The sequence below is a fragment of the Macrobrachium nipponense genome, chromosome 35 (genome assembly GCF_015104395.2).
Source record: "Macrobrachium nipponense isolate FS-2020 chromosome 35, ASM1510439v2, whole genome shotgun sequence".
Lineage (NCBI taxonomy): Eukaryota > Metazoa > Arthropoda > Malacostraca > Decapoda > Palaemonidae > Macrobrachium > Macrobrachium nipponense.
In genome coordinates this window covers 50,926,057-50,937,031 of record NC_061096.1, presented here as the reverse complement: position 1 = coordinate 50,937,031, position 10,975 = coordinate 50,926,057, and the positions used below count along the sequence as shown (strand labels likewise).

General features: G+C 39.8%; 1 protein-coding gene across 1 annotated transcript in view; it reads right to left on the bottom strand.

Annotated features, from left to right (window-relative positions):
• Positions 1-10,616, bottom strand: part of LOC135208753 (RWD domain-containing protein 1-like) — a 43,038-nt gene extending 32,422 nt beyond the window's left edge. Inside the window, 3 exon segments of the mRNA XM_064241252.1 lie at positions 3,221-3,364; positions 5,545-5,759; positions 10,420-10,616. Of these exon segments, the coding sequence (XP_064097322.1) occupies positions 3,221-3,364; positions 5,545-5,759; positions 10,420-10,492 (432 nt within the window). The 5' untranslated portion in view covers positions 10,493-10,616.
• Between the last annotated feature and the right edge of the window lie 359 nt (positions 10,617-10,975).

The following is a 10,975-nucleotide window of genomic DNA, read 5'->3' as shown; positions in this document are numbered from 1 at the left end:
GGCAGAGAAAATCTGGCCCAATTGGGAACGGTTCCTAGCGCTAGCGCCACGGTAACGGGGTGGTGGTTGCCTGAACTACTAATAGGTTACTAGCGTTTGCCGCGAGTTTTGAAAATTTCTGCCAGGTGGAACAGAGAATATAGCTATATATATACCTGCCAGGTAAGTGTCATACATTAAAATTATATATGTATGTTTAATCATTAACCGAGATCCATAATTCATTCAATCAACATATATTCTTTAATATCTAATTCGTTCTTCTCAGAATAGATATATTTTCATATAAATGTACCGATGAGGAATTTGTTGAAATAACTCTTTCAAACCCCATGGGATAGAGCCTCCGTCTATTTGTACGGGGGACGAAAACAGGATAGGGCAATGCCTCTACCGCAACTGTTATCGAAAGATATCTCTCTGAGGTTCCGATATCTACGACGAGATTATCTTGCATCTTCATTGAATCTACGCCGTTGAAACTTTCTTCTCCTTATCCGTCAACACGATAATAATAAGGGGAACACCTTACATTAGGACGCCTTTCCAATGGCGAACTTGGCAGTCTGGGACGTTCTACAGAACCTGCCGAAGGGACGCCTGATCGGTGGGGATTCTCTGAAACCCCCTGTGGTTGTCCAACATTCTTCTCCTCTGGGCTTGTGAGCTTGGAAGAGGTCTAGACCTGGGAGCGAGACAGAGCCGATCAGACGCACCCTCCATTGCAATGGGGGAACACTATATTCACTTCTTACCTTTTAAAAGCTTGCATTTGAGCTATCCATTTATCTTCAATTTGCATATATAAATTTGTAGTTTCTGAGGAGTAAGAAGGTGATGAGGATGCAACAACTACTAGTACTGCTAATACTCTAACTGCTCGTTAGCACATGCTAATACTCTAACTGCTCGTTAGCACAAACGCTATTAAAGCTTATAAAGTAAGCGTATCTAGTTATATGCTTTTCTGACTTCCTAAAGTAGGAAATTAGAGTTTAATATTTCCTTAATAAAGTTGTAACCTTTATTACATGTAATAATCAATAAATATTAATAATTCTCTTTATGGCAAACTATGTGAGTGTCTACCGATGATTTCGGTAGTTTCACTTAGTATTTTCTTCGAAATTTCGAAGCGAAATTCATTAAAAAGTTAATAAAAGCGTATGCCGAACCAAAGACCCAGTACTTCCCTGCAAAAGACAGCCCAGAAGATCGATGGCGATGAAACACGAAAATCAAATTAGGAGGAACCGTAAACATATGTTTACAGTCCAAACGATAGAGAAAAATCTGTCCTTAGAAGGTAATAGTTCCTATTCCTGCCACCCAGCGGCAGGCCGGTAGATCACCTGACCTACCTACCTGTAGCGTGTGCCGCGAAATTCGAATTTCTATCGGGGACGACGGAGTCTATAGCTAAGTATATATCTGACAGGGAAGTTGAATGTATGAAAACGCGTCTTTCCGTACGTTAACGAACTCCTTATAAGGAGACACGTCACTACGAGCGTCCATACGAGCGTCCTGCTGCACGTCCTCTTCCTGCTCGGCGTCCTCCAAAGCGTCCTGCTGAGCGTCCTCAAAAGCACCCTGAGCGTCCTCTCGAGCGTCTCGTCGAGCAGCCTGCCCATGACGTCGAGAGGGTACGAAAGCGTCCTGACGACCAGCTTTCCTACCAGGAGAACGAGATCAGCGATTAACCGAAGGAGACGCATTCGGAGAAAGAGACGAACACGGAGAGGGAGAAGGAGACTGCTTCGTCCTCTTGACAGGCAGCCTGACGTCCTTCCTCCGCTTAGGCTCGACTGCTGCTGGGCGAGTCCTCTGAGCCATCAAAGAAGATAACTGGTCCTGATGGGACAAAAGGATGTTCTTCGTAGGCGAAGAACCAACAGAAGGAGCAGGACTGAGCCTGCGAGAAGACGAGGGGCGAGGGGACGCCTCCTTCCTTCTCACAGGTACAGCTACCTGCTTCTCCAAAGCGCGACTGTAGCGCATCTCAGCGTCATCACCGGATGACATCCTACCTCTCTTCTGAGGCGGAAAGGCGTCATACGCATCCGCAGAAGAGCGCAACGAAACTGGAGAGATAGGACGTGAAGCGTCCTCACTACGAAAAGTCCTTTTCAGAGGACACGAGTCTCTCCGAGCGCTCCACCCCTTGCGCGGGGAGGACGCCTCGGAGGACGAAAAACAGTCCTTAAGGATACACGCCCGTGCGCGCTCCTTGGCAGCCTGGAAACTTGCAACATGGCCTGCCGAAGGGACGCCAGATCAGTGGGGAGCCCCCATAACCCTCTTGCGGCTTTCGACATATCCACTCCCTGAGTCCTGGGAGTCCGATAGCGGTCTAGGCCTAGAGGCATTATGGGGCCGATCTGACGCCCCCTCCACAACACTAGGGGCACGATCACACACTTTCACCGAGCCAGTTTCTAAGGCCAACACTTTTGATTCAAGAGTACGCAACGACTCCAAAATCAGAGAAAGGGCATTACCTTCTCCAGACACAGAATCAGGGCCCGAAGGCAACATCACAGGTTTAGGAGATACAAATTCTACAGGTGTTAAAGCAGGTGAAATGTTAGTTCCCTTACCTTTAGTAGAACCGCTCCTGGAGGAAGACCTGATCCTATCGCGTTCCAATCTACGCCGATAGGAATCATACACCTTCCATCCATCATCGGTCAATCCTTCACATTCATTGCACCGATCATCCAACAAACATACATGTCCCCTACACCCCATACATACTGTGTGGGGATCTACCGATGATTTAGGTAGCCTCACCTTACAATCACTCTTCACACACACTCTGAAACTCACTGCACTTGATCCAGACATCACGTTTACAGAAAAGCCAATCCAAAATAAAAAAAACAGTCCACTATTGCGTATGCCAATCCAACAATCCAGAATCAATAACCAAAAGACAATCCAGATACTTAAATACGAGTAAATCCAAAAATCCTAGGCGGAGGTACTGCAAACAGTTGTTTACAGCACCGGCGACAGAAAAAATATGAATAGAAAATGGGAATGGTTCCTGATATCCGCCTCCCAGCGGCGGGAATGGGTACTACCACCTGGCCGCCCACTGCGTGTGCCGCGAGTTTTGAAATTCTGTCGGACTTCAGAAAATACAGCTATATATATATCTGTCAGGTAAGTTGCACGAACAAAATATAATTTAATAACTAGAGAGAAAAAGACTTACCCTTTCTGCTTCTTCTTGCTCCAATTTTTTCCGTTCTAGCTCTTCCTTGGCAGACCGTGCTATACTCTCCATGTGATTTGTAAGCCACTCCAATGAGTATGATACCAATGTGAAGACCATTACCATTCCAAGATTTTCTTCACACTGAAAATTTCCAAATAAAATTTATAAACAATTGGATCATTATTAATTTCAGGAATATTTTAATATTTTTTGAAAAAATAATAGTTGAAAATTTCCGTTATGCAACCAAAATATAGTGAAAAAATTACAGCATTTTAAATACAATTCAATAAAAACTGTCAAATTTCATAGTTATATACAACTGCCTTGTATGAGTACCTCTTAAAAGAACTTAACGAGACTATATATTGATAAAGAATATATGGTACTGTATAAATATTACATACTATGCCAGGTGGTGAGCATTAAAATACCTCTCCAATGGTTTTGGTTGTAAGTTGGGCAGGGATTGCATCAACTAAGTTATTAAATGCCCATGGGTCAGATAAAATGACCAGTTCAAAGGTGCAGAAGTATTACTTCAATGTGTCATTCTTTTTAGAATGAAGAACACTACAATCCAGCAGTTTGTTTAACCTGTTTTAATGATGCAAATGCTAGAGACAATGCTGGAAATTCCCTACTGAGTTAAATGCTATGAAACATGGCCAAGCATACAATATGACAATAGAAATTAGTAGCCAGGGAGGGTTGGAGTCAGGATGAGCATCCATCCATAACACATCTGCCAAAACCAACCACGAAATGAGCCAACTATAAAAATCTGCCAAAACCAATTATGAAATGAGTCAGTCAAAATAGAAACATCTGAAGGAGGCTCATTGAAAACAGCAATCATGACTGGAGATTATGTACGCTGACAAGAAGAGTATGAAGAAAATTGTTGGAAATAGGAAACCATCACTCATATCACTTTTACTGATGCCTTAAAGATGTTACCTGCATTCTGATAATGGTGGAAGAAAAGGCCTGAAACATTAATACATTCATCTTTAGATATTAAATATGTTAAGTGCAGCAAAATGAGATGTTGGGAGATAAAGGTAACACTCTCTATTGTCAATTATTCAATCTTGACTAAACTGTGCGAGAGCATGATAAAACATTGGCTTATCAAAGGTATCCTGGTTTTGCTGGAGCCATTATACCTTAGAAAATACACTGCCCTAAGATCCTATTGAGGTTTATTAGATATTTCACGTTAAGGAGAGAAAAACTGTAAAGACAGCTGCATATTTTCTAAGAAAACAATCACACTACAATATCACCAGCAATAAAATAGGGTCCAAGAATACTACCTTCCAGAGCACCAAGTATTCTAGCTCAAGAATCACATAAATGAAATTTGGTAACAAAATTTATTAATTTTTAAATAAAATTTTTAAATAAAACCCAAAAGCTAAATCCTCACAAGAGCAGCTCCCAGACAAAAAACCCACATGAAAAACACTTCCCCACTTTATCAGGCCCACATCTGGAACCCAAAATGCACTTGATGGGCAAGTCATTCCCCCTGTAAAGTTTAGACTCACAATAAGAAAAGAGGGAACAAGAGGAGGGCAATTTTCATAAATTGATTTGATCTGTAAAGAAATAATTTTTTTTTTTTTAATATTTATTTCTTTTGACAGAAAACACCATCAGGTTACGTGTCTGAGTAGCAGTAGAAAAATTTAACTAAGGAGTTTAGGTAGTGAAGTTGGATTCTAAATGAGTTTTCTCAACTTTGGATGTTTCCATACTGGAGGAAACAACTGTAACCCCCATTGGAGAAAATTTTAGTCCTCCTGAAATATAATATCACAGCCCTGACAAGCAATGGCATAGTCTTTTTCATTCACAGTCGTTGAAGGTAAGACTGGGATTGCATCATATCAGTATGTACATGTCCGCTTGGACCTGAGTTGAAAATATTATCTGAATTTTAGCATCAAACCTTAAGGGTTATTCATAAAGAAGAAGAAGGATATTATAGTTGTAGGAACAAACACATTTGATAATGCAAAAGAAAGACAAAGAATGCCAAGGAGGTATGACACATCCGTCTCATAATAACTCAGAGACAAATTGCACTTATATACATATATAGATAATGATACAAAATAGTTTTCAGCAACATTACAATTCATCAGATATAGAAACAGTGTCCTTTTTAAATCTGGATTTCCACTTCAACTGGGAAAATTCGTATAGCTTTTGTAAAAGAAACCTTGTATGAGCACATATTTTGTACCAAAACAACTGCTTGACTAAATAACATTTGAGTTCTAAAAGTACTTCCTGAGAGATAAAATACATACCTGTGCCAACAAATCTGTTCTTAGACCTTCAAGCTCTTCATCTTCTATATTTTCAATTGGAAGAATCTCCATAACTGGAGGTTCATCAGGATACGTTGATGTATATTCGAAGAGTAAGGTGATTTCAGCGGGATCTACATGTAATTCTGCATATGGCTCAGAGCCTTCCGACTTCACACTAATCTTGAATTTGTGGTGAGGATCTGTTTCAAGAACTGTTGAAAAGAAAAAACAAAACACGAGTATATAAGAACCATGAGTGCTTGGTAAGTCTGATAATTAAGCAATTCTGAATAACCTCTCTCTCACAGACACAAATCTCTAACACATAAGGCTATAATGAAGAGCTATTAAAATAAGTGAAACTGGCATTAATGATGATTCTGAGCTCTAATGCTAGTATTGTTCAATACCCCACAATCAACCACTCCATTTAGAGAAAAATATGAGCAAAGGTAAAACTGCAAATAACACAATTGGGGTTGGAAATTTAAAAGATATCAAATACATGGCAAAGATAATAAACTACAAACATTTTGAAGATACAAACTAATGTGTCTGTACTGCATGGAATATATACACTTTACTTCATGTATTTATTTCATTGTCAATTTTTGAAGGCAAGACTTAAAAATTTCTTTCATTATAAGCTTATGGACATTTCTTTCATTATAAGCTTATGGACAAAGACCAAAGTTTCTTGATAGAATACTGTATTACCACACAGTGCTATTCGCCTTAGGTTACAATGCAATACTAGATGGCTGGTCTAACTTTGTTGGGCTTACAAACCAAATGAACGTACAAATGAGTTCTTGTAAGTAGAGGACTACCTGTAACTTAATTTAAAAAAAAATACATTTCACTAAAGAACTGCATGCTTTGTTGGGGGACACAGGTAACTTTGTCTCAACTTCCAGCCACAATTAGGCTATGTGTTTCTCTTGAGCAATGATCAGTTGTTTGCGAGTTATAACTTTGGTGCAACACAGCTGTAAAATTGTAAATTCAATCGGCTCCTAGTGCTTCTGAAATTGGTACTAAAAGGTCAAAGAAAAGTATGGAACCAGCAGGAAATGAACAAAATTAATTTTTCTTTATCTTGCGGTCAACTGTAAGGAACATCCACATGAAAAAATGAATCCCTGTAGCCTTTGCTACAGATGGACCAGGTGGTTCAAAAACACTAAATCATGTGCAACCAGAATATACACAGTAAGCCATAAATTTTCATTATCTCTCTTCAACTACTGAAACTACCAAACAGTATAATAACCATTCATTTCTATTCTTTATTCTATCTTTACCTAATGTTTTTTTTTTATTAAATGTATTGCATGAATAAGTTTTTCAATTTACAGCATCCTTTTACCAATAGAATACTTAAAGCACAAGGGGTAGATGCTGACCAATAGGAGAGCAGGATCTTATGGGGTGACTAGCATCAGGAACCAATGGGAGAGCGGGAGGATGGTGGCGAGTTTACTCAGCTGGCGGCGCGGGAGTTTTAAAATTGTTCTCGGTGGTCCGGGCGAATCTCGGGACTTTACAGCAACAACCTTTCGTAACTTGAGCAATTTTCATATGTAGAGCTGTAAAATTTTTCGTATTTGCTTTCGTATCTCGAGTTTTTTGTAAGTTGAGCCTTTCGTATGTCGAGGTACCACTGTACTCTTCTTAGTAAACTTTGTAGTTGTAAACCTTATATGTACATACTAGAAAATGAAACTCTCTTTGCAGCAGTATCCTGCTAAGTGTTGAAAGAAATAAGAACTAGGTCAGGTAAAGAAGAGGGCATAGGATGTTTGTGGCTATAGTACATAAAAAAAAAAAAATTTATGTCTAAGCCACAAGTCATACTTCAGGTAAGCTGAAGACAGCCATTTCCAAAAACTACTGGATAGCTACTGTCACAAATTGTTCAGCGACTGTTATTACCGGTTTCGCCAAATCTTGTTGGCAAGTAGGCCCAACGTGAAGGGACAGCTCCCAGCCCTTACACACGGACAGATGAAAAAGGCTGAGGTAATACTACAGAATAGTTTACACATAGCGTACATTTTTCTGCCCAGTCAGGGCATGCTGCCTTAGGATAGTTAAATTAAGATGCATTTCTACTGAAACATGTCCTTGATCAGTTGGTGAACCCCACGTACTCGTGCACTCTGATTTGTGGACTCACGTATTTGCGGATTTCTGTGGAACATATATACCCATTATTCACAGAAAATTTGCCTAATCGCTGTATTTTTCTATGAGAAAAATTCACAAATTCCAATTTTATGTTGGATTTTATTATAAAATGCACTTTTTGTGATAAAACTATTAAATGGCCAGGTGTAAGAATTTTTCATGAGTTTTTCTTGAGTTTTAACTAACAAAATACACAGTTTTAAGGATTTTCATAAGGGTTTCAACTATTCGCAGGGGATGCGTACCAGATCCATTATCAAGCATTAATAAGCATTTGTGAAAAATTTGTCATATAGGAAATGTTTCAATTGGAAGGATACTAGAACAACTATTTACCATAAAATTCCCTCTTAAGAATAATTACAGTAAACTGTGGAGGAATGGTGCATTGCAGCAAGTCATATGAAGGTTTAAAAAATATAAGCTAACTGCCTAGTCTTAAAGTTTAAGGGTAAAATATCACCCAAGACACAAGCTGATTGCAAAAAACAAAATTAAACCTTTAAAGAGCGTGGATATCTCGGCATGCTGTGTAGAGGGAATACAAGTCTCACTGATGCTGATGACGGCGCATTCAAATACATTTTCTGGAAGTGTTCATAGCGCGGTGGAATTACGAAATGTGTCGCAGCCCGATAATTTACCCTAAATTTGCCTGAACAATGTTCCCTTATATCTAGCTAATTTATAAATATATGCTCCTCAAACGGTTGAGGTGATGTCTCTTCCTGCCCTTTGTTTAGTAAAACCTGAAGACTACTACGTACTACCTACCACCGCAGACTGACCCTGACAAATTGCCAACTCGACTATATATTTACCTCTTTTATTAATCATTTTGTAATATTTACCTATAGGGTAAATGACCAAGCGGTGACATAGCGGCCATCTCTCTCGGAACGCGGCCACTTCCCGAACAGTGCTTGAATTCTAACATTATTTTGCAACTTAGGAGAAAACTTAATTCAAGAGGAGCATAGAGGTCTCGGTGTGCTGCCTGGATGGGCCACAACTCTTGACTGACGCTCAGGACAGCACAATCAATTAGTACTTTTTCGGGAAGGTGGCCACATTCTGAGATCGGTGGCTGCTATGTCACAGCTCAGTCATCTACCCTATGTCTTCTGTTTACCATCTTTTTTTATGTATATGTTATTATTTGTTTGTATGGTGTTTTTATGTCGCATGGAACCAGTGGTTATTCAGCAATTGGACCAATGGCTTTACGTGACTTCCGAACCACATCGAGAGTGAACTTCTATCACCAGAAATACACATCTCTCACTCCTCAATGGAATGGCCAAGAATTGAACTTGCGACCACCGAGGTGGGATGCTAACACCATACCAACCACGCCACTGAGGCGCTACGTATATGTTATAGTACCCAGGTTACCTGTACTGAATAGCTACAGCCATTTTGCACAAAAAATGGTTGTAATTATCAAACCAATGGGGTGCAGTAGCTAGTAGTTTTCTGTTTTAACATTTGTTTGGGTAGGGTAACTGTCTAATTGGGCTTAAATAACGAATGGCCGGCCTCTACTATGGCATAGCACAACCACCTTCCCGATAAAAGTACTTTAAAACGTCGTGTAACCCAGGATAGACGATAGTCAAGAGCCAGCATCCGTTGAAGCAACACCTCGAGACCTCTACTTTCCTCTAGAAGTAATTTTGGTAGATCTTGGGTACTTATCCGCGGTGGCCTAGACTATGGCAGCTGCGGTTTTTCTATGCAGTTTTAGGTTACTGAACAAGAATTTTAAGTAATATTTATTCGGACGACTGTAATTAACCCCCCGGGGTCCAGTACTAAACATGGCGAAATACATTGGACGGCCCAATCCCTAGCGGATGTTGTATCCGCGGTTACGTTCCTTGCAGTCCGTGCGGAGAGCTTCTGTAGAAACACCGTAATTTTTTTCTCCCAAGTTGCAAATTAGGTTAGTCCACAATTCTGATTTTCGGGAAGGTGGTTGCACTATACTAGTAGAGGTCAGCCATTTTACCCTATAAAAATTCTTCTCTGCCCTGAATACACATGAAACTGCAATTTCCACAGAGATAATTGCCAAGTCACTATTAGGTAGGTACTTAGGTAGCTAGATGGTATTTCTACAGAAGCACTCCGCACGGACTGCAAGGAAACGTAACTGCGGATACGACATCCACTTGGGATTGGGCTGTCCAATGTATTTCGCCGTGTGTAGTACTGGCCCCTGGGGGTTAATTACAGTCTTCCGAATAAATATCACTTAAAATTCTTGTTCAGTAAGTAAAGCTGCATAGAGAAACCGCAGCTGTCATAGTCTAGGCCGCTGCGGTTAAGTACCCTAGATCTACCACTTAGATTAACAGTTTTTTCTCCTAAGTCACAAATTAAGGCCATAATTTTCCGATTCCCAGGAAGGTGGTCGCGCTATGGCAGAGGTGGCCATTCCGTATTTTACTTTAAGTTATACCTAGGGGTACGTACATAGTAGGTACTGGGTCTAATGCTAGGTTTAAATTGCAGCGTAGATTTTATTAATCTCTGGCTACTACTACCTATAAGGGCAATACCCTAAGTTAATAAACTAGCCTATAGGTAAGGTTAACTAGGGTACTGACCAATCGAGTCACCACGGGTCTCCTAGACTACCTAGGTTGCGGTCCCCAGTGTCATTAATCATTTACTTACTTTCAAATTCATCTGGATATATGGACTCGAGAGCCTCAATTTCATTTGTCTGCTCTTCTTTGTAATCAGTCATGGTGATATTTGGCTGTTAAATTCATGCAGTTATAAAAAGACTTTCAGTAGGCGCAAACACCAAGACTCGTGGACATTATCCTTCTAGGCTACTACCTCCTGCCAAAAGAGAATGAAAGCCATACGTAGTAGTTATAATGGTATAAATCGACCTTTGGTACGGCTCATGTTAGTTGCTCCGCAGTTGGAGCTTTGAGTTCTCGGATCTTGTAAAGATGAATAACCCCAGGGTGCTCTTATAAAGTTGAATAACCCCATAATCAAACTTGTAAAGTTGATTAACCCATTGTTTGAGTCAAGCGAAAAAAGTGATGGAAACAGAAACAAAAGTAAAAATGCAGAACATTTATTTATAAATACATAAATGCAAGTAAAAAGTTTAAAAAAAATAGAGATGTAGATGAAGATCAGAGGATATAATCCATAACTAATTTAATTTGTATTGGTCAGCGATAACACCGCAAAAAGCATAAAACGTATTAGT